Raw genomic sequence first — 24,335 nt, 5'->3', positions numbered from 1 at the left:
TCTCTCTTCTTTGCATCTACAGTATATACCGTATCATATAGTATAAGTTATCTCACTATTAGTGGAAAAGTTAAATTTCATTGTTCTTTTTGTATCATAGATTGCAGTTGGCTGCAAGACCTCTGAGAAGAATGTGCCGAACAATGTGCATGTTCAGTATTCCACTGACTTTGGTGTGAGCTGGAGTTACCTAATTCCACAGTGTTTACCTGCTGACCCCAAATGCTCCGGGAGTGTGTCACAGCCATCAGTGTTTTTTCCAGCTAAAGGATGGAAACGAATCATCTATCCTTTGCCTGTTAACCTCATTGGAAAGTGAGTCAGTGAACTACAGTTTGCCTTCATTTTTGTCAATAGTGTATTTTCCTCAGGCTATGAAAACTACAAAAAGCATGAGAAACTGATTGGTATCTATAAATATGTTAACTATCCTAATTTAATACAAGTCATAAGTAGGCTCAAACCAGACCCGAAATGCCACATTTGGAGGTCAATGGAAACATAATCTGAGAGAAAACAAACCCAAAGCTAAATTTACGTTAGCTTATCACTATGGCCTTTTCCAGGTCCTTATTCTTTTTACTATTTTGTGCAAGGTACAGGTGTAATGTATGGATAGACCTGGTCCACTACAGTGGGAGCTGCTCTTACATGGTTGCACTCTGTTCTGGATCATAGAGGGGTAATCCCCGTGTATGACTCCATAAAAGGATATATAGCAAGAGGTCGTCTTGATGAAACAACCAATGTAAGGCCAAGTGTATTTTATCTAAGGTGGATAAACTGGGGGTCATTTAGTAAGACCTGTGTTTTAGGAGCCAGTCTTAAAGGGGTTCTCCAGGAATTAAGAAAATACAATTACTGAAAACATTAATTTATAATGCCTTTCATTAGTTATAATGGATTGTTTTGTCTGGCACACAATCATAAGGAGAAATAAAATGTCCACTGTCCTATCAGTACACACAAAACCTGTCCTAATCAGACAGATGGAGAACATACTTCACAAAACTGAGGTAAAGAGCTGCCTCATCCTCCTCTCTGCTCGTCAGAGGTTATGATCCTGAATACAGTTTAATATGAACTGCAGCTGAATCTGTGTAGGAATGGAACTCATGAAGAGATATGAAGTACAGAGTGGACAATTGGGATGTGGCTAATTAGCAGCAGCACTTGTATGCAGTCTCCATTACCACAGCCCCACATTGCCACAGTCAGTCCTGTCCATTCTCTCTGTACTTCATGTCTCCTCATGAACTCCATTCCTACAGAGATTCAGCTGAAGATCCTATCAGCTGTATTCAGTATCATAATCCCTAACAAGCAGAGCAGAGAGGAGGCTGAGGCAGCTATTTTGCTCATTGCTGTGAAGTAACTTGCCTGCTGTTTGATTAGGACAGGTTTTGTATGTGCTACTTGGACGGCAGCCGTTTTTTTTTTTCTAATGATAATAAAGTAATATTTTAATTTTCTTAATTCCCAGAGAACCCTTTTAATACCCTGTTAGCTGGTGGTGGATGCACCGAATTTATGTACAGATGCTGGCCTCTACATAGATTTATAACAGGCATAGAAAATTATAAATAAGACAGGCCTCCCGCCCATGCCAAGCGCCTTTTTTTAGACCTGGAAAAGTCGTAGACTGTGGCACAAATAACCTTTGTGCCACAATCTGTGACAGATATATGCCAAAAAGTGGTGTATATCTGTTTGTAAACGACAACCACTGTTTTTAGAGGATATTTTAGAGAGCTTTTTCATGGAGTAGAATTTTCTACTGTATTTAATCATGCATTGGTCTGAGGGAAATTTACCTTTTTGGATTTATGTCTGTGTATGAGAGCAAATGATATCAGCATGGTGCGCTGCATACCAAGACACTAAGTATAGGTGTGGATTAACAAAAGGCAGCAGATGAGTAAATTGGGTTTTGCCCAAACTATCAATTTACCTTTATACAATATTGCTTAGAGTAATTCATTGTAATATCTTAAAATATGTATACGTTTATTAATATTGTATTTCTTTCAAATTGTCTTGCATCTGAAATAACTCTCTGATGGCTTTTTCAGTTATATATATTCTTTTTGTTTTAGCTTTACAGTATCTTTGGGGTGTCTTTTTCTAATATGTCAAGCAAGGAAAGCACACAGGAAATCTACACACTCTAAACGTGTCCATACAGTTACAACCAGATTCACAACAAAATATACATTATACTGTAATACCGGAAAAAGGTATGGAATAGCATTGTAGACTATGCTATTCCATACAGAGGTAACATGTCGAACACATAGATGTTTTGCAGTCGATGCCTATGGGTGACTGAGGCATCTATGTAATGTGAAAACCCCGGCATATAAAATAAGAAAAGGCCATAAATGAAATGTGAACTCAGCCTTACTTTAGATGATTTTCTGTACATATACTAAAGCAGAGTTGGCTTTCCTTCACCTGAGGCAAAGATTCAGTTTGACACCCTCGCCATGTATCTTAATAGCCTGACCAAGGCTGAGTGGCTCATTGGCACCCACTCCTCCCTTCCCGGCACCATGGCATTTACAGGAAATTTGAAACTACTTCTGTAGCCTTTTTTGACACACTTTTCCTTGTAGTCCTGTCAGGTTTCGATTTTACCAAAAGTATTCAGATATGCAGTGGGGAATTGACAATTTATACATTGGACCTGGATGCTTGAACAACTGTAATGGTCATGGAGATTGTTTGAAGGAGCAGTGCATTTGTGATCCAGGATACTCTGGGCCAAACTGTTATTTGTCCCATCCACTAAAGGTGAGTACCTTAAATACATTGCTGCAGAAATATTAGCAAACGGCACTCAAAATCTGGGGTAAAATACAGCAAAATGTGCATGGTATACACCAGGGATGCTCAACCTGCTGCCCTCCAGCTGTTGCAAAACTACAACTCCCATCATTCTCGGCTGTAGGCTTTCTGGGCATGCTGGGAGTTGTAGTTTTGCAGCAGCTGGATGGCAGCAGGTTGAGCATTCCTGGTATACACCATTTCTTCTACACACTTTTTATACCTGCAGTTTTAAAATTGGAGTATGTGGATAAGCGGAACTGTAAAATCCACTATCAATTTATTAATGGTGTGGGCCATAATTTGGAGCAAAATATTGTATATCGGCCACCAGTAAGCCGGCACAAAGAAGAAACAGGTTATTTAAATGTATCATACCAGTTCCATGAATTTGCTGCATTTTGTAAATACATGCATCCTGAAACACTCAGTATTTCACTGATATAACACTGATATGCGGTATTTCCTCCATTGCTTTGTAGTGAACTATGGGGGAAATCTTTTATTTTGATTAGACCAAATATAAGAGGAAAAAAACATCATTTTATTGAAAAGTCCATTAAAAAATACCTGCCACAGAGCCCTGGTCACCTCGCTGACATGTTTTGAACTTAGTTGCAATGGTTCTTACTCATAGCATGCTCTGGTGCAGCCTGCTGGTGGATGTTAGTATGGCACTGACAGAATAATACATTGCATTGCATGAGCAATTGCAATGTATTATAGAAGGGATCAGAAGGTCGCCTATTAAAGTCCCCTTATGGAACTAGTAAATAGTTTAAAGTTAATATTTAAAAAGCTTTATTGAATAAAATAAAAATGCAAGTTAAAAGAAATATGCACTTTTGCCACTGGGAAAAAAAGCTTTTTAATGAAAAAAAAATTGCTAAAATAAAATCCCCTCCAGATATTTGGTATTGCCACATCCATAATGACGTGTACTACACAATTATCATGTAATATATTCCATATGGAGGATGCTGTAAAAAAAAAAGAATGCCAGAATTGCTGATTTTTGCTTATTCGTCACAAAAAAAAAATATTAAAAGAGCTTAAAATGTTTTATGCACCCCAAAGTCATCCTACAAAAATCAAGCTCTCACACACCTCTGTACGGTGGAAAATAAAAAAAGTTATGGTCTTAGGATCCGGCGATGCAAAAACATTTTTTAAAGTAGTACGGCATAAAAAACTATTGGGGTCATTTATCAAACTGGTGTAAAGTAGAACTGTCTTAGTCACCCATAGCAACCAATCAGATTCCACCTTTCATTTTCCAAAGCAGCTGTCAAAAATGAAAGGTGGAATCTGGTTGCTATGGGCAACTAAGCCAGTTCTAAATTACACAGTTTTATAAATGACCCTACATATGTGTTTGATATCACTGTAATCATACTGACCCACAGAATGAAGTTATAATGTTATTTATGCCCAAAAATTTACGCTGCATAATTTATCACGTAATAACTCAATGGGGTATTGCTGTTTTTTTACCAACCACTTCAGACTTAGGCCGAATGCACACGGTCGTTTTTCACGGCCGTGAGTGGTCCGTGGAACTGCGGCCTGGATTCCTGCTGAGAGCAGGAGCGCACGGCGTCACTGGTTGCTATGACGCCATGCGATCCCTGCTGCCGCCGCAATACAGTGTTACACTGGTATGATCTGTACCAGTGTATTACTGTACTGTGGCAGCAGCAGGGAGCGCACGGCGTCATAGCAACCAATAACACTGTGCGCTCCTGCTCTCAGCAGGAATCCAGGCCGTGGTTCCACGGACCGCTCACGGCCGTGTGCATTCGGCCTAAATCAGTAAGCTGTGTTCCCCAAAATGGTGCTATTAAAAACTACAACGTCCTCAAAAAACAAGCCCTCGTATGGATATATTGACAGGGGAAAAAAGGTTATAACTACTCGAATGCAACATTTTTTTTTTTTAAAACCTCTTGGTCGAAGCCTGCTGGACAATAAGGGATGTTTATATGTTAACTTTCATTACAATTACAGCTATTGTTATACTTGCATTGAGTAAAACAGAAAAATGAACTAAATTTCCTTCAAGTTATTTCTTAATTCTTTACAGACCTTTCTCAAGGAGCGATTTGACAGTGATGAGCTGAAACCTGATTCCTGGCTGTCTATGGACGGGGGAAAAACATGTACTGATTGTGGTATACTAGCTGAGGATGCTGCCCTTTATTTTTGGTCATCTTCCATTCGGCAAACAGTCACCCAGGATCTAGATTTAAGGGGAGCAAAGTAAGGCATAGTAAACAGTACAGTACAATGTATTGCAGAAAATGTTTCATCTGGAACCATTCTGGTTTTCCAGAAATGACTGAAATATTAATGACAATTGTACATATAAACGTTTGTTTCTTCTAGGTTTGTTCAATACTGGGCAAGGATTGGCAGTGAAAATATCACATCTTGCCATAGACCAATGTGTCGGAAAGAAGGTGTTCTTTTAGAGTATTCAACGGATGGAGGTAGGTGTTAACTGCCTAAGGCTACTTTCACATTAGCATTTTCAATTCCACTATTGAGATCCATCATAGGATCTCAATAGCGGAAGAAAACACTTCAGTTTTGTTCCCATTCATTGTCAATGGGAACAAAACATTCCGTCATAGGATCTCAATAGCGGAAGAAAACACTTCAGTTTTGTTCCCATTCATTGTCAATGGGGACAAAACTGAACTAAACGAAACAAAATGCACCAAAATACATTCCATTCAGTTTGGTTGCGCTCCCATCGCGGACAGAATAAAGCTGCAAGTAGCGTTTTTATGTCCGTGATGTGGCGCGGAGCAAGACACAATGTAAGTCAATGGGGACGGATCCGTTTTCTCTGACACAATGGAAAACGGATCGGTCTCCTATTGACTTTCAGTGGTGTTCATGACGGATCCGTCATGGCTATAGAAGACATAATACAACTGGATCCGTTCATGATGGATACATGCGGTTGTATTATGGTAAGATCATGACGGATCTGAAAAAAACGCTAATGTGAAAGTAGCCTAAATGAAATCATGTTAACAAACATTCAATGTGTCATAGTGACAAAGGCAAAAAAATGCACATCTAGGTCTGTCTTGCATGGGTAAGGTTTGCATTAGGCACTATATTGCTTTATATGTGTCTAATTGTTGGTCTCTTCTATTTTGGATGCTAACTCCGTGAGGGGCCATTAACAACTATTGTGGCTATACTGATTATTGAGTTTTGCCTCCCATTCCTCCCTGTGCTGTCTTGTATGTGTTTTAATCCTGATATTTATTAAATAAGACATTTATATTACAGTTAGTAGTGGTGTCAGTCTTTATATGTTTACTATTTGACTGATCCATCTAGATATTGTGAGTAAAGTTCTATTTGTATTTGTATGATTCAATTTCAGAGTTTATGTCAGAAGTTTTGATCGACGGGGTTTCTGGTGCTGAGACCCCCAACAATTGCTAAATTGAGGAGTCCAAAGTGCTTAGCTGGGAGCTGTGTCTCTTTGTTTCTGTTTGGCACTGCTCAGCTCTACGAGCCTATAGATTTTCTATAAATCTGCACAAGACTTGCCCGCGCTGTGAGGAGAGCGGAGCAGAGCTGAACAGAAACTAAGGGGCAGAGCTCCTAGAAACATAGAATGTGTCAGCAGATAAGAAGCATTTGGCCCATCTAGTCTGCCCAATATACTAAATACTATGGATAGCCCCTGGCCCTATCTTATATGAAGGATGGCCTTATGCCTATCCCATGCATGCTTACACTCCTTCACTGTATTTGCAGCTACCACTTCTGCAGGAAGGCTATTCCATGCATCCACTACTCTCTCAGTAAAGTAATACTTCCTGATATTACTTTTAAACCTTTGCTCCTATATACCATACCAAATGTTTTATACCAAGAGAAGCACTCCCATGTTTTTTTTTTTTTTTTGTCTCTAAACCTAAAGATATCTTTACAAGTATGTTCTTACTGTTGCTTCTTCCCTGCTACAAGTCTCCTTTCTGCTTTCTAGTTTTCCTGTGCTGGTCTGCCATCTTTATATGCCTTTTCTCTCTACTATAATCATTAAAAATGGCTGATACTTTGTCAAAACTGCTTCTCATATTGATGCAGTCTTGCCTACAATTCCCAGAATACTGTTGCCCTAAGGGGGGGAGTGTAAATGAGGGTGGGCGTTTCCTCTATAATGTTGTTTCCACCCACTGATGGTTGGATCATGGGGCCCCTGTTTTCAGACTTCAACATCAAAACAATTATTTGCTTAAATTATTGTTTAATTTCCTAATAAAGAGTTTATAATAATAGCTAATAGAATAGCTAACATAGACCTATGCATTTGCTAGTGTCTTTTTCTGCTACGTGTGACCATGTGATGTCAAAAGGTCCGTGCAGCCTAGTGATACTAAGCATTCTGTGCTGGTGTGGAGGAGGTGGGGGCTATAGTAGGAGGAATGAAGAACTGCTGGGGGTGGAGATACAGCAGATGACAATCTTCCTTAAGTATCTGCTTGTAGTTTCCATCTGCACAGGGAGGATAGAAACTGGATAAGTATAAGGACAGAATTCTTAGTCCTATCTAAGTCACATGATGCAGTAACTGAAAATGAAGATGTGAATTTTTGTATAAATTAAGGGGACACTGACAGGCTTTCTGAGCATAATTAGCTCTTTATATGCCCCCCTAGGTCTTATAATAAGTTTCCAATTCATATAAGTATTATCCCTGTGCGCATTGTAAAACGTTAAAAATAATCTTTATAATTACCTGTCCTTTCTGCCCAAGGGGCGTTCTTTGTGCCGCATTTGTGCCCAGCCGCGTCCCAACTGCCGGATCCTTAGACAAGCCCATCTCATTAGTATTCACTTGGCGCAATGTGATCCCAGCGAGCGAGGGTGCCGGGCGCATGTGCAGGATCTCCGAATGTCGGGGACAGGAAAATACCGCCCAGCGAAGTGAATATTAATGAGATGGGCGTGTCTAAGGATCTGGCAGTTGGGACGTGGCTGGGCACAAATGCGGCACAAAGAACGCCCCTTGGGCAGAAAGGACAGGTGATTATGAAGATTATTTTTAACGTTTTACAATGCGCACAGGGATAATACTTATATGAATTGGAAACTTATTATAAGACCTAGGGGGGGCATATAAAGAGCTAATTATGCTCAGAAGGCCTGTCAGTGTTCCTTTAAGCATCTAAAAACTTTAGAAGTAAAGGAGGTGGTTCTTTAACATGTATTGCATTACTGTAATTCAGCATTATTTCTATAGCGTTATTTTCTAAGTGAATATATAAGTAAGTTACGGTACTTACTAGTTTTAAATGTTCTCTCCCTGCAGGAATCTCATGGACTCTGCTTCATGAGCTGGATTACCAGAAATATATGGAAGTCCGCTATGATTACATACTTCTTCCAGAGAATGCCCAAACCAACACAACTCGCCTACGATGGTGGCAGCCCTTCACCATTATTAATAGTTATGTGGTTCCAGGTCCAGATCGATCTCAGTGGGCCCTTGATAATATATTAATTGGAGGAGCAGAGATCAACCCGAGTCAGCTTGTTGACACATTTGATGATGGTATGTTTATAGCTGTGTTGAATATCAACCCAGATAATTCCACTTATACTAGTTTTCAATTTTCTTCATTTTTTTAGTGGTTTGCAAATGCTGTATATTTTGTTCATTTGTGGTTGTAAATATCCAGTCGTTTTTTATTGGTATATTTTCAGCTCAGTTTGAAACTACCTGTGATATCAAAAAATTATTAATATTTGTTCTCCTACTAGAAGGTACGTCCCATGATGAACATTGGAGTTTCTACCCCAATGCTGTGAGAACAGCCGGTTTTTGTGGTAATCCATCATTTCATCTTTACTGGCCGAACAAAAAGAAGGACAAAACACACAATATACTGTCCTCTAGAGAGCTCATTGTACAGCCTGGCTATATGATACAGTTTAAGGTAACGTTTATATTCAGCCTTACGCATGGTTAACCTTAAAATGAATATCCATCTTTTCAAACCTTGTTCAGTTTTCAGGTCAAACATTGTGTACTGATTATTTTTTTTATTAATGGCTTTATAGTGCTTAAAGTTCTATCAATATGCATTATATACTGACCTGGACCACCTCATTTTCATTATGTTAATATATGCACATGTGTTATTCCCATGCCTGCCGCTGTCCCACTTCTCCAAGACAGCACGGACACCACATCACTTTCCTGGGTTCTCATTTTGTTGTACCGACAGTCCACACCCACTTGCCCTCCTCTGCCCACCAGAAGTGGGCACAACTGCCGGCGTCCCATGTGACTCTCCATGCTTCAGGCCACAGTCTGCACTTCCATGAAGAATCTCCCTGGTCTGTTTCTTGGGTGCATGCTCTGCATCTCTTAAAGGGCTAGGACATGCTCCCTAGTCTTCTCCAGCCAATGGCTGGACACCTTAGGGTATTTAAGGCACCTTCCCCTAGGAAGGGTGCCTGAGCTTTAAGTTATGTAGATTACAAGTTCTCTCAGAAGGTATGCTGTTCTGTTTGTCTGCTTGTGTACCGACCTCTGCCTGTTTACTGACTCTGACCCTCTTCTGTCTGACCTGACACTTGCCTGATTACTGTACTGGCCCTCTGCTGTCTGCCCTGACCTCAGACTTGCTTAACAGATTTGCATGTACTCTGCCTGCCCTAACATCTGTCTGTTCCCGTCTACGAGTATTGCCGGACCCCTCGATGCTTCGCACTTGTGTCTCAGCCAACCACATCAAGACTATTCCTATAGGGGTCTGGTAGGTTTCCTGCAGCTATGTCTAGATCCCAGCATAGGGGATAATGGGTGAAAACCATCAGACTGCCAAGATAATGCCCTTAGGGCTAGCCTTAAGTCAAACCGGTTATTTGACTTAGTAACAACATGATTTTGGAATCATTATCAGAAAAACAGAACTCCAATCCCTATAAAATATACATAAAAAATGATCAGATCAGCACATTGGAACCACAATTACTAATGTGAGTGCAGGTACAAAATGCACCACACATTTGGAATAAAATGCTCTCTTAATGGAAGCCATACAACAGTTTCTTAGTCTCTGAACCAACGAGCGGTAGTGGGTATGCTTCTCATGCCTTCAAAGAGAGTATCAACATAGCACCCACTACCGCTCGTTGGTTCAGAGACTAAGAAGCTGCGAAGGAGGAAGGATAAGGAGGAGATTGGAAGAAGCAGCATAAAATTTTTGTGTTACCCCTTAGCTTTCCTTTATTGTAGCACGGACACTAACCCCTTTTTATACGTTTTGGACTGAAAGAAGTGGGGACCTACTTCTACAAAGGGACTGCAGCTAATATCAGCATGTAATCTAATACTCAAAACTTTTGTATATTCATACAACAGTTGAAACAAGAATTGAAACAAAGAAAATTGGCATGCACCAAATGTGGCCGCCAGCATTAACCACTGCGATAAATCTAGTGCAGGTCTAAAAAATTTTAGTTTGTGGCATCAAAAAGATTAGTATATCTGCCCCATTATGTTGAAGCCATTACCAGATTGGCTATTAGCTCAACAGGGAAAACCGCAGTGGGACAGTCAGGTTGTGATATGAGGCCGGCCATCCCTAAACTATTAAGTAGCTCAGCATTCGGGGCCTGCATGTCTTTGATGACCTGTATACCAGCCTATAGTAAACATAGGGTGCTATGTAATACTATGGGGCTGTATATGTATTTATAGTGTTTTATATATCACTACTGGGCAATATATATATAGTTCTGGAGCTATAGGGTTCTATATTTAATAATTGTTCTCCTTGTTTTACTATAGGACTGTATATGTGATGACTGAGCTTTATAGATCACTATAGGACTGTATATGTAATGACTGAGCTTTACATATCACTATAGGACTGTATAAAAACAATGGTTCTTTTATTGAACTATATCTTGTGCTAGCCCCACCTGCTACCAGTTTAGAGTTTAGACCTACAGTACCTATAATATAAGTACACTTTTAGATTTTTTTTCTAGAGCCACTTTAGGTCCACACCCCAGTTGAATCTGTTTCAGTAAAAAATTGTGTTCAAGGATGGACATTTACTGTAAAATATACAGAATCTCACAAAAGTGAGTACACCCCTCAAATTTTTGTTAATATTTTATAATATCTTTTCTTTGGACTACACTGAAGATATGACACGTTGATACAATGTAAAGTAGTCAATAGTAGTACAGCTTGTATAACAGTGTAAATTTTATGTGCCCTCAGAATAACTGAACACACAGCCATTAATGTCTAAACCACTGGCAACAAAAGTGAGTCTACCCCTAAGTGAAAATGGCCAAATTGTGCCCAAAGTGTCAATATTTTGTGTGGCCACCATTATTTTCCAGCACTGCCTTAATTCTCTTGGGCATGGAGTTCACTAGAGCTTCACAGGTTGTCACAGTCTTCTCCCACTCCTCCATGACGACATAATGGAGCTGGTGGATGTTAGAGACCTTGCGCTCCTCCACCTTCTGTTTGAGGATGCCCCACAGATGCTCAATAGGGTTTAGGTCTGGAGACAGGTCCAGCACCTTTACACTCAGTTTCTTTAGCAAGGCAGTGGTCGTCTTGGAGGTGGGTTTGAGGTCATTATCATGTTGGAATACTCCCCTGCGGCTCAGTTTCCTAATCCGAATCAGATCATGCTCTGCTTCAGTATGTCACAGCACATGTTGGCATTCATGGTTCCCTCAATAAACTGCAGCTTCTCACAGCCAGCAGCATTCATGCAGCCCTAAACCATGACACTTCCACCGCCATGCTTAACTATAGGCAAGACACACTTGCCTTTGTACTCCTCACTTCGTTGCCGCTACACACGCTTGACACCATCTGAACCAAATAAGTTCATCTTTGTCTTATCAAACCACAGGACATGGTTCCAGTAATCCATGTCCTTAGTCTGCTTGTCTTTAGCAAACTGTTTGCGGGCTTTCTTGTGCATCATCTTTAGAAGAGACTTCCTTCTGGGACTACAGTCATGCAGACCAATTTGACGCAGTGTGCAGTGTTTGGTCTGAGCACTGACAGGCTGACTCCCCACCCCTTTAAACTCTGCAGCAATGCTGGCAGCACTCATACGTCTATTTTGAAAAGACAGCCTTTGGATATGACACTGAGCACGTGCACTCAACTTCTTTGGTCGATCATGGCAAGGCCTGTTGTGAGTGAAACCTATGTTGTTAAACCACTTGTTGGTCTTGGTCACCATGCTGCAACTCAGTTTCAATCTTCTTATTAGTGTTGGTCAAGCACCAAAGTGCTCAGGTACTCGAGTAGAACACCTCGGGATGCTCGGGTGCTCTACAGAGCACCCGAGCACAATGGAAGTCAATGGGAGAACCAGAGCATTAAAGAGGGGAGGGTGTCTGGTTTACAGGAAAAGGTCAAAAATTTATGGAAATGGTTCAGGAACAGCATAGGGAGAATGTCTGGATGCATCTTGGACTTCCAGGTCGCTGCTGGGAACGATGTTGTCCGAGTAGTACGCCACTTTTACAGACTGACAATAATATGCACAAAACTAATAAAATCGATTTTAGAGGAAAAATAGTTAGGAAACATTCTTTCCTGTATATTTGCTTGTATATAAAGTACAAGTGCTGCCAAAAATTACAAGGAAGAGGCACTCCGATACAACCTGTATATCACATAAAGGAGGGCCTCATTCACATTGTGGTACAATTGTTCAGGTAGTGGGACTCCTACACTCATAAAGCCTATGCACTAAGTGGAAGGGCTGCCAAAAATTACAAGGAACCGACACTACAATAAACCTTTTATTACACATAATGGAGGGCATCCTACACACCCTTGAAAAACTACGATTGATGGCCTGCTGGCGACCCTCAAAAACTATTGGAGCAAGGGCCTGCTGATCTGACCATCTAAAACATTAGGGGCGAGGGCCTGCTGCTGATGTGACCATCTAAAACATTAGCAGTCAGGGTCTGCTGCTGAGCTGACCCCCTAAAACATTAGGGGCAAGTGCCTGCTGCTCATCTGACCATCTAAAACATTAGGGGTCAGGGTCGGCTGCTGAGCTGACCATCTAAAACATTAGGGGTGAGGGTTTGCTGCTGAGCTGACCTTCTAAAACATTAGGTGCGAGGGCCTGCTGGTGACTCCTTAAAAACATTATGAACAAGGGCCTGCTGGTGACACTCTAAAACATAATGGGCGAGGGCCTGCTGGTGACCGTCAAAAAACATTATGGGAGAGGGCCTGCTGCTGAGTTGACCCTCGAAAACATTAGGAGCGAGGGCAGCCTAATAAGCATGTTAATATGATGGAGGAGGAGGATGAGAAAAGGGAGATTGAACCATATACCCTTTTTAGTGGTGGAAGGGGTGCATGGGAATACAGTGTATTCAATACACCATAAAAGCCACATTTAGAGTGCCTTTATGTTCAGCCGCTTTGGTGGAGTAGAGAGGTCAGGGGTAATCTAGGCCTTGTTCCATTATGCCCCCGGCAGCACTAAATACACGCTCTGACAAAACGCTGGCGGCGGTGGCAGGCCAGCACATCCAAGGCATAGAGCGCCAGTTTGTGCCACGTGTCCAACTTGGACACCCAATAGTTGTAAGGCACAGAGAGATTACTGAGGACACTGACATGGTCTGCTACGTACTCTTTCACTATCTTCCAAAATGTTTCCCTCCTTGTGACACTAGGCCACGCATCAGGTTGAGGGTACTGGCGGGTTGTCATAAAACTGTCCCAGGCCTTGGAGAGTGTTGCCCTGCCTCTGTTGTAACTGCTGTGTGTTCCCCTCGTATCCCCTCCTCGGTTGGCCAAGGAACTACATACTCTGCAGCCAGCGTTGTCAGCTGGAAATTTTGAAAGCTATTTTTCCACTAGGACCTTCTGGTATTGCACCATTTTGCTCATGCTCTCCACCACAGGAATGAGAGATGAGAAATTCTCTTTGTAGCAGGGGTTGAGAAGGGTGAACAACCAGTAATCGGTGTTGGCCAAAATGCGTACAATGCAAGGGTCACGGGAAAGGCAGCATAACATAAAGTCAGCCATGTGTGCCAGAGTCTCAACATGCAAGACTTCACTGTCCTCATCAGGAGGATGACTCTCAATCACTGTATCCTCTTCCTCCTCTTCTACCCATCCACACTGAACAGATGGAATAAAACGTCCATGGGTACTACCCTCTGTAGCAGAGGCAACAGTCTCCTGCTCCTCCTCCTCCTCATCATCCAAAAAGACGGACTGAGGGTGGTCTGGCTATCACCCTGTGTACTGTCTTCCCCCATTTCCACCTCTTCCACATGCAAAGCGTCTGCCTTAATTGTAAGCAGCGAGCGTTTGAGTAGACACAGAAGTGGGATGGTTACGCTAATAATAGCGTTATCGCCACTCACCATCTGTGTTGATTCCTCAAAGTTGCGTAAAACCTGACAGAGCTCAGACATCAATGCCCACTCATTGCTTGTGAAGAGCGGAAGCTGACTGGAAAGGCAACGACTATGTTGCAGCTGGTATTCCACTACTGCCCTCTGCTGCTCACAAAGCCTGGCCATCATGTGGAACGTTGAGTTCCAGCGCATGCTCATTTTGCACAACAGTTGAGCTGGCAAATGCAAGCGCTGCTGCACCGTTGCCAGACCGGCGGAAGCTGTCGATGACTTTCGGAAATGGGCACACATGCGGCGCACCTTCACCAGTAGCTCAGGCAAATTGGGGTAGCTTTTGAGAAACCGCTGAACCACTAGGTTGAACACATTGGCTAGGCATGGTATGTGTGTAAGCTTGCCGAGCTCCAAAGCCATTATCAGACACAACCATGCCTGGTTGTGGGTTGAGTGGCGACAGCTCCGTCTGATCCCTTATCCCCTGCCACAGCTCTGCGGCGGTGTGCTGTTTGTCACCTAAGCAGATCTGTTGAAAGAGGACCTTTCATTACAATAATAAATCTAAAATCTGAATGTAGGCAGGCTATGATAGCTAAATGATAAAGTACATGGAAGATATACTATATTGGACTGTAGTATTCAGGTTACATTGCCGCGTTGGCACTTTGCGATAAATATGTGGGTTTTGGGTTGCAGTTTGGGGACTCGGCCTCTCAAAGGTTCGCCATCACTGGCCTAGGTCATTTTTATGTAGAGCAACAATTCTTTTTTCAGATCATCAGAGAGTTCTTTACTATGAGGTGCCATGTTGAACTTCCAGTGACTAGTAGCGATAACCCCAAATTTAACTCGCTTGCTCCCCAAAAATGGCTAATTGGGCACAATTTGGCCATTTTCACTTAGGGATGTACTCACTTTTGTTGCCAGCGGTTTAGGCATTATTGATAGGCTGTGTGTTGAGTTATTTTGAGGGCACACCAAATTTACACTGTTATACAAGCTGTACACTGACTACTTTACATTGTATCAAAGTGTCATATGCTCAGTGTTGTTCCATGCAGCTGAACAGAAACACACAGGAGCAAATCCAGTTGACATGTGCTTTAAAGAACAGAATGCATATTTTATAAGTTTTAATGTTTTATGTCTTCTGAGGATTTGATTCATTACATTGTTACATGCAACCTTGTTTTTTTTCTTTCCATTTCCATTTAGTTTGCTACTTAGTTTTAATTCCATAACCTAACACCCTTTACTTTTTTCAGATTGTGGTTGGCTGTGAAGCAAATTCTTGTGTTGATCTTCACTCAGTTATGCTTGAGTATACAAAAGATGCTAGGTAAGAGAGTAAAGATTTAAATGTTAAAAATTATTAGTGTATGTACACACTTCACAGGTTTGCCTGTGGCAAATCTGAAATGTAGTTGCATTAGGATCTGGAAAGAGACGTGAGGCTGATGTGCAGTAGATGTGATTGTGGGCTAATCTAAGTGGGGCTAAATTGCAGCTTTTCAGACCGACTCTGCAAGAAGTATAAACTTTTTATTTTATTTTATTTGTTTCTGAAGTGAGGACAAACATATGAGCAGATTGTTTCCAATTCATGTGAGTGATGTTACAAAACCCCCATTCATTTGAATTGGAGGCCAATTGTGACTGATTTGATGCATTAAGACTGGAATCAGTACTGAAATCCTCATTAGATCTAGAATATGTAAACAAGCTTACAATAATCTCACAGATAGATGTAAGTACCACTTACCAAGGTGAAGTTACATTGGAACACATTGCTGGAGGTATTATACAAGTCAGCTCTTCATCCTATATGTAATAAACCAGTAATAAACATGTTCAGTATGTAGAAATAACCTACGTGATCTATTTCTCTTGAGATGAAGACCGGAGTAGTTTATTTTTCTTATGTCTTTTGTAGGCTGTTTTATTACTGCATTTTTATTTTTAAAAAATGCAGGGTCTTTGGGAATCAGCAGTAGAACTTTGATTTCTTTCTGACTCATTTTTGCTTTAATAGTACATGTAGATTCCACAATTATGATCACTGATAATCATTGCTAGAGATAAGTGAACCTTCACTCTGCCAGTGCTTCACTATTAGCAGGTTATTTTTATTTTTACAGCATATAAGTTAATGGAAGATGAAATTCTGCAATATAGATCTTTATTTCCACTCAAAGTATCTTAAAAAAGGGTCAATAATATAAAAAAAATAACTGAACCAAAAAGTTTCATCGATAGAGAACCTTTCATTCCGAAATGCAGTGCAATCTGCAGCAGCATGTTATAGAGCAGGAGAAGCTGAGCAGATTGGTTGATTGATATAGTTTTGTGGGAAAACATTCAATAAACCTGCATTTAAATCTGTTCTTTCTGAGCTCAAGACAGACATTCGGATAGGATTTTCTGTGTAAAGGCCCCTTTACATGGCCCGATGTAGCAAGCGATTGTCGTGAACGGAAGCAGTAATTTCCTCCTCAGTATGGAGAGGAGCAATAGCTGAGGCCATCGCTCATCCCCATACAGAATCAGTGTTTGCCGGCAGCAGAGTGTGTTTAGAGTTCCCATTCTGCTGCCAGCAAGTGATAATGTAGGTGTCTGCACTAACAATCCTATTACCTGATGAATGACCGGGTAATTGGCGGTACCTTTACACAGGCAGATTATTGCAAACAGTGTAAAGACCCTTAGGCTTCGTTCACATTACCATTCAGCCTTTCCGTTTAGGAGCAGGAGAACGGAAAGGATGGAGAAGGCACATAACTGAGCCAAATGGAGACTAAGGACCCCATAGACTATAATGGGGTCCGTTAGGTTTCCGCTCAGAAGATTATTTTGGAGCGGAGACAAAAGTTGTGTATGGAGGGCTTTTGTCTCCACTTCAAAATCATCTTCTGAGCGGAAACATAATAGACTCTATTATAGTCTATGGGGTCCTGTGGGGTCCTAAGGGCTCAGTTTGGCTCAGTTATGTTCGTTCTCCTTCCTTTCTGTTCTCCTTCTAAACGGAGCAGGAGAGCGGAAAGGCTGAACGGTGATGTGAACGAAGTCTTAGGTGTGAAAAACAGAGATAGCTGTCAGTTACTAATAAGATGTCCCCCATGTGCAACTGAACTCAGAAAAAGCAAAGACTTAAATATATAAATTACAGGTTTTACTGAATCTTTTCCTAAAAAACAATATATATGTGTCTGCTCAGCTTATCCTGCTCTATAATATGCTGCCTGCAGAAAACACTGCATTTCGTGGTGGCAGGTAGTCTTTAAAGATATGCCCTTCACTAATTATTATTATACAAAGGCTAGATTTGCATGGTAGAAAATAACATTGTCACACTCTGTAACACCAATTGACCTTTTCTTTTGTTTATTATTTCTAACAGAACGGATTTGTGGCAGCTTGTTCAGACGCACTGTCTTCCTTCCTCATCAAATAGCATTGGCTGCTCTCCATTCCAATTCCATGAAGCCACAATCTATAACTCCATCAACAGCTCAGTGTGGAAAAGAGTAACACTGCAACTTCCAGACTATGTTTCCTCCAGGTAACAATCATTTTCATGACATCACCTTTCAGTTGTAATGTTTTTAGCATGATTAAGATTACCATTTGTTATGGCAAAGTATACTCTTCTCCCAAAAAACCCACCTCGCCTGCATATGGCACAAGACAGTTATTCGCTACACCATAGCCTATGCAGGTTCTGTTGATAAATACCTCACACAGACGTCCCTAGGTCCATGCCAGTAAGCAGAGCAAGCGATTCTCATTCCATTTCCATCCATATGTCTTCAGCCAATAAACATGTGGGGTCCCACCTCCGTTCTTATATTGTACTTTCTCTTTATTGTACTTTCTGCGTTCTTATATTGTACTTTCTCTTTCTCTATGAGTACTTATTCGGCTTGCATGCCCTGTACCTTGGTATATATTACCTTTCCTTGTTACCAATGAAAAACTTAATAAAAGATATAAAAAATAAAAAAATAAAAAAGATTACTATTTGTTTGGTAAGTTGCAGAATGGAGTTGCCAAGTGCCGAGGCACATAGGGGGAGATTTATCATCTCCCTTGCGCCTTAAAAGTGGCAATAAATATTCACAAATTACAGGAATGTGTTTGCGACTTTTTAAGTTCACCGTTTAAAGAAAATTGTTGCATCTTGTGGATTTTATGCCACATTTGCAACTTTCCCTAAGGGGGCATGTCAAGTGCAGGAAGGGAGCATGGCCAGCCACCCCCAATTTTTTTTTCCGTTATTCACACCAGTTTTCTGGCCCTAAGAAATATATGGCAGCCCTGAGCTGTCGTAGATTTCTGTTTAGGCGCAGAGACTGCAGGAGAAAGCGCCTAATTTATGGAGAGGCTTGTGGATATCATGACTAGTGCAGAAAGTCCTGGTTTTGATAAGTCTCCCCATAGTGTATAAAAGTCACCAACACTCTGCTGTGACTCAGTAAGTGCAGAGTTGCAAACCTCTTCCAGCATTAAAGGGGCTGTCTCTCTTCAGCAAATTGCATTTATCATGTAGAGAACGTTAATACAAGGAAATTAGTAATGTATTGTGATTGTCCATTTAATTTTTCCATCACACTATACACTGTTTGTTTCTATGGTTACGACCACCCTGCAATCCAGCAGTGGTGGCCGTGCTTGCACACCATAGGAAAAGGCGCCAGCCTATGCGCACTACAGCAGTCCCAGTCACCACAAGCAAGGCCACCACTGCTGGAGTGCAGGGTGGTTATATCCATGGAAAGGAGCAGTGTATAATGTGATGGAATAATTAATCAAGCCAGCAAAGGAGGCAATATGGATAATAACAATACATTAATAAATGCCTTATATTTGTCTGCATGATAAATGCAATTTGCTGAGAGATAACTCCTTCAATGTCTGAGGAGGTTTGGAACTCTGGAGTTACTGAGTGTTGGTGTCATAGCTATCATGCTTGTTGCTGGTGGCAATGTGTTGTTAGCATGATTGTACACTTCCCCTTTAAGGCTGGTGTTCCTTCCCATTTTGGTTTGTTTAGGATTAATGGTGTGTGCAAGGTGGAGCTGGGTGTGGCCTCATGGCTCTCCTTATACTGGAGTTGTGAGCGTGAGGTGAGTTGTATGTCTGCCTTTGTATGAGTAGGAGCTTTGCTCCCCTCTGGATGTGTCACCTGTCTGTGAGGGCCTTCTTGTGGAACATCAAGGTCTTTGACAGTGTCATCCCGATGTTTTCCTGTGTTCCCTTACCCTTCCTCACCTGTTTATGATGTTTGGTGTGGGTTTATTTACAGGGTGTTTGTTGTATGTCATTTGGTGTTCCATATCTGGTCTATTTGGTGTTTGTAGTCCATCATGGTTTTTTGACATTTCCCCTGTATGTCTGTGCCTGCGGAAGTGGGCTCCATTGTTTTCACAAGTCAGCAAGCTGTAGTTGTTCCACCCAGTTGTTGTGGCAGGTAAGTGGTGATTGTTCCAGTGTGTGTCGTTTGCGTTGGGTTCTTACCTGCCGTTATGTGTTTATGCTTGCTCTCTGCTCTTTAATTGTTGCTAGGCCTTTGAGAGACTCTGGTTCTTCAGTGTCTTGGAGGAACTGGTTGTCTCTTTCTCCTTACATTACCATCTGGAATCGTCAGGGCAAATTAGGGTCCAAGGTTCCGGGTATGAGCCCTCCCACCATCAGGGTTGGTTCATACAGTCAGGAGGTCAGGGATTGTATTTGGGGATGCATAGGAGGTGACCTGTTCCATGGTGAAATATCTAGGAGAGAAGAAATTTCAGGAACTGACTTGTTACAACAGTAACATCCTATTACAGAGCCACACTGGAATTCAGTGAGCTCATTACATTGTTTCACAAATATTTGTAAAGGCAGACTACATGGCTAGGTGCCGGATTTTATACAACTGTGGCAATTGGACTGAATGAAACGTCTGAATTTAGTGCTTTAGAGGTGTGTCCCAACATCTTTGTCCATATACTGTATGTGATGTATACACCAAGGACAGTCTAATGTTGCAGGCAATGATCTGTGCCAGACCACTAGGTCCTAGCATTCATATGGATATTACTTTGACATGTACGACTTACCTAAACATTATTCCAGACCAAGCACATCTCTTCATGGCACCGGTATTCTCTAATGGCAGTGGCCTCTTTCAGCAGGATATTGTGCCTTGCTATATTGCAAAAATTGTTCAGTAATTGTTATAGGAACATGATAACGTGTTCAAGGTGCTGACTTGACCTCCAAACTTCACAATCTTAAGATTTGAGATGTGCTGGAAAAACAAACTTGGAAGTGCCACCTTGCAACTTACATGAGTTTAGAGGCTATGCTGCTAATGTACTGGTGCCAGATGCCACAGAATACCCTATGATGCTACACATAATGTTAAAAAAAGGTTCGGCGGGGGGTATAATATAATGCACCTCCAATGTAAGATGATATGACACATTCACTACATAGGAGAAGGAGAGTCTCAAGTCAGTGGAAGATACTGTTTTCCGTTTACTGCTTCTTCGTCCTTGCAGAATTTTATTGCATCTGGTAGTCACAAACTTCCAATAAAGTGATTTTTACTAACAAAAACATAATACTAATGTTGAGTACTAATATTTGAGTACTATTGATTTGCCACATACTGTAGCTCTACAAAATAACAATTCTGGAATACATTGGTGTCAGGTGTAAAACTTTCTATGTAACTACCCATAACTTCTCATTGTGTTTATTGTATACTAACATTTGGCTAATGATTTCTCATTATTTTTGCTGTCTCACAGTGCCACACAGTTCCGCTGGATTCAGAAAGGAGATGAGACAGAAAAGCCAAGTTGGGCTATTGATCATGTGTATATTGGAGAAGCTTGTCCTAAGCTTTGTAGTGGACATGGATACTGTACAACTGGAGCTGTTTGCATATGTGATGAGGGATATCAAGGTAATTGTGTAGCAGTGTGAATACAAAAAAATAAATATGAGAGTAGAGCCCAGTACTTAAAGTAGTATTCCCATCATAAAATGGGATAAGCCAAACCACTCTGATCAGTAGGGGGCTAATCTCTGGGATCCCCACTAATTCCAGAAACAAAGATACAGACATCCATTCCTCGGTAGAGTTGCACTCCTGGCAACCTGCTGTGTGGGAAGCTGCAAGACAGCTCAATTCAACCGAATAGGTCTGTATTGTAGTTCCCTGCACAACAGGTAGTTGATTGGGAATACTATACAGGCAACCACTGCCTAACTACCACTGCAGCTCTTTCATATTATGGGGTCCCCCAGTCGGATCCTTGCAGATGACAGATGACCATCCTTTAAAACTTAGCCTTTATTAATATTAAAAAATAAAAAAAGGACATAAGATACCCCTAATAGACCAATAAATACAAAGCAAAAAAACTAAAGAAAATTACTCTTGTGAAACAGACAATCCTCACAATGGTGGGCGGCATAATGGCAGGGATTCATATGATGAACGATACTTGTGGGACTGTCCCTAAAGATTACCCTATCTACGTTCTGCCCTGCCTAAAACGGAATAGCCGCCCGATAGGGGCGATACCGTATCAGGAACCTTCTGGATGCCCTAGGATGGCCCTGATCGGGGAGTATAGAACAAGCTACAGTTAGTCTAGACTTTACTAAATGAAAATAAACGTACCAAAAATAATAAGTTGTGACACAAATAGCATATCGACTCCCATCAGCACTGGATGAGTCACATGATAGCTTTGAAAAATACCACAGTTATTCAGTGGTGGTGTTCTGGGAAGTGTGAGATTCACACATCCCTGTTCTAACTTGTTTCGCCCAAACACTTGGGGGGCTCATCAGAGGACACCAAAAAAGATTGTGGAGGTATAGTTCATGTTAAAGCAAATACCAATCAGTGTGGATTAACTCATTAACCGTGGAGTTGAAAAAACAGACTTTGCTGCCTCCATCTAGCCAGGCTGCTTAGCCGTTCTCTTAGCACTGCACAGCTGTATTTCCTATATGGCCGCTACTCGTGTGTGGCGATATCTGACCTATTTTGGTACTACACACACACAAGTAGCAACCATATCACTAAACAGGAGGGGTCTTTTATATGTTCGGCTGACTAGATGACAGTCTGTTTTTTCAACTCCACGGTTAATGTGTTAATCCACACTGATTGGTATTTGCTTAAGGGTCTATTCACATGTCCATGTGTGTTTTGCGGATGCACGGATCCGTGGATCTGTAAAACACGGACATCGGCGATAGAAAATCCAGACAACAACAGGACATGTTCTATTTTTTTCGGGATCGGAATTGCAGACCCGGAATTGCGGACATTGTGCTGCCCCATAGAAATGAATGGGTCCGCAATTCCATTCCGCAAAATGCGGAACGAAATTGCGGATGTGTGAATGGACCCTTAACATGAACTATACCTCCATAATCTTTTTTAGTGTCCCCTGATGAGCCCCCCAAGTGTTTGGGCGAAACGAGTTAGAACAGGGACGTGTGAATCTCACACTTCCCAGAACACCACCGCTCAATAACTGTGGTATTTTTCAAAGCTATCATGTGACTTATCCCTTGCTGATGGGAGTCGATATGCTATTTGTATCACAACTTATTATTTTTGGTATGTTTATTTTCATTTGGTAAAGTCTAGACTAACTGTAGCTTGTTCTATACTCCCTGATCAGGGCCGTCTTAGGGCATCCAGAAGGTTCCTGATACGGGATTGCCCCTATCGGGCAGCTATTACATTTTAGGTAGGGCAAAACGTAGATAGGGTCATCTTTAGGGACAGTCCCACAAGTATCGTTCATCATACAAATCCCTGCCATTTTTCTGCCCACCATTGTGAGGATTGTCTCTTTCACAAGAGTAATTTTCTTTAGTTTTTTGCTTTGTATTTATTGGTCTATTAGGGGTATCTTATGTGCTTTTTTTATTTTTCAATCTTAATAAAGTAAAGTTTTAAAGGATGGGCATCTGTGATTATACTTAACCTCATTAGACCATCATGACTTATATTACTCTCTGACGGGTTACAGTCTGTACTGTGAGTTTTTTCCTCACATATGAGAAAGTGATTGCATATCCTAGTGATAAGACCCCTTTATATATATTAAAATTTGTAAAAAAAAAAAATAACATCAGTTTTATACCCAGAATGCCCAGAGGCCAAAGGGGATGTCATGTTGGACTTGTAGTAAAAAAAAATGTTTTTCTATGTAGGTGATGATTGTTCCATGTTTAACCACGACATCCCAAGCTACATTAAAGATAATTTTGAATCAGGAAAGGTGACGGAAATTAACTGGGAAAATATTCAAGGAGGCACAATAGGAAATGGATGTGGTCAGCTTGCACCTTATGCTCATGGAGACTCCCTTTATTTTAATGGATGCCAAATAAGACAAGCCATAACAAAACCACTTGATCTCACCCGTGCCAGGTAAGACATATTCTCACTTAAGGCCCAAATGCACATTAGGGTCCATTCACATGTCCGTAGAATGTGTTCGCACCCGTATAATTGTGTTCGCATCCGGATAATTGCGGAACGGGTGCGGACCCATTAATTCTCTATGGGGCGGGAATGGATGCGGACAGCACACTGTGTGCTGTCCGCATCCGCATTTTCGGAGCGCGGCCCTGAACTTCTGGTCCCTGGCTCCGGAAAAAAATAGAACATGCTCTATTCTTGCCCTCAATTGCGGACAAGAATAGGCAGTTCTATGGGGGTGCTAGCCAGGTGTATTGCGGATCTGCAATACACTACGGACGTGTGAATAGAGCCTTAGGGTGGGTTCACTTTAGCGTTAGGGATTCCGTTATGGCTTTCCGTTATAACATGGTTATAACTGAAAATAACGGAATGCTCAGAAACAATGCAAAACGTAAGCCTTTAAAAGGCATTCTGTTTGCTTTCTGTCCTAATAGAAGTCTATGGGAAAGCATAACTGAGCCGTCTGGGTCCCATTATGAAAGACGGAAAACAAAGTCCTGTCGACAGGACTTTGTTTTCCGTCTTTCATAACGAGACCCAGACGAATCCGTTATGCATTCCCATAGACTTCTATTAGGACGGA

At 41.4% G+C, this 24,335-nt stretch overlaps 1 protein-coding gene across 2 annotated transcripts in view; it reads left to right on the top strand.

Annotated features, from left to right (window-relative positions):
• Nucleotides 1-24,335, top strand: part of RELN (reelin) — a 716,958-nt gene that overhangs the window by 654,889 nt on the left and 37,734 nt on the right. The window contains exons 52-61 of one of the 2 annotated variants that reach the window (XM_044280166.1): nucleotides 101-315; nucleotides 2,616-2,793; nucleotides 4,910-5,085; nucleotides 5,212-5,315; nucleotides 8,168-8,410; nucleotides 8,623-8,795; nucleotides 15,513-15,586; nucleotides 17,645-17,806; nucleotides 21,042-21,199; nucleotides 23,479-23,698. In XM_044280166.1, coding sequence (XP_044136101.1) covers nucleotides 101-315; nucleotides 2,616-2,793; nucleotides 4,910-5,085; nucleotides 5,212-5,315; nucleotides 8,168-8,410; nucleotides 8,623-8,795; nucleotides 15,513-15,586; nucleotides 17,645-17,806; nucleotides 21,042-21,199; nucleotides 23,479-23,698 — 1,703 coding nt within the window. Of the gene's footprint in view, nucleotides 1-100; nucleotides 316-2,615; nucleotides 2,794-4,909; nucleotides 5,086-5,211; nucleotides 5,316-8,167; nucleotides 8,411-8,619; nucleotides 8,796-15,512; nucleotides 15,587-17,644; nucleotides 17,807-21,041; nucleotides 21,200-23,478; nucleotides 23,699-24,335 lie in introns of both variants that reach the window. The other variant, XM_044280165.1, reaches the window with a different exon arrangement.

Source organism: Bufo gargarizans, chromosome 2, assembly GCF_014858855.1.
Source record: "Bufo gargarizans isolate SCDJY-AF-19 chromosome 2, ASM1485885v1, whole genome shotgun sequence".
Lineage (NCBI taxonomy): Eukaryota > Metazoa > Chordata > Amphibia > Anura > Bufonidae > Bufo > Bufo gargarizans.
The sequence above is the reverse complement of the archived record's forward strand: the minus strand, read 5'-3'. Positions and strand labels throughout refer to the sequence as shown.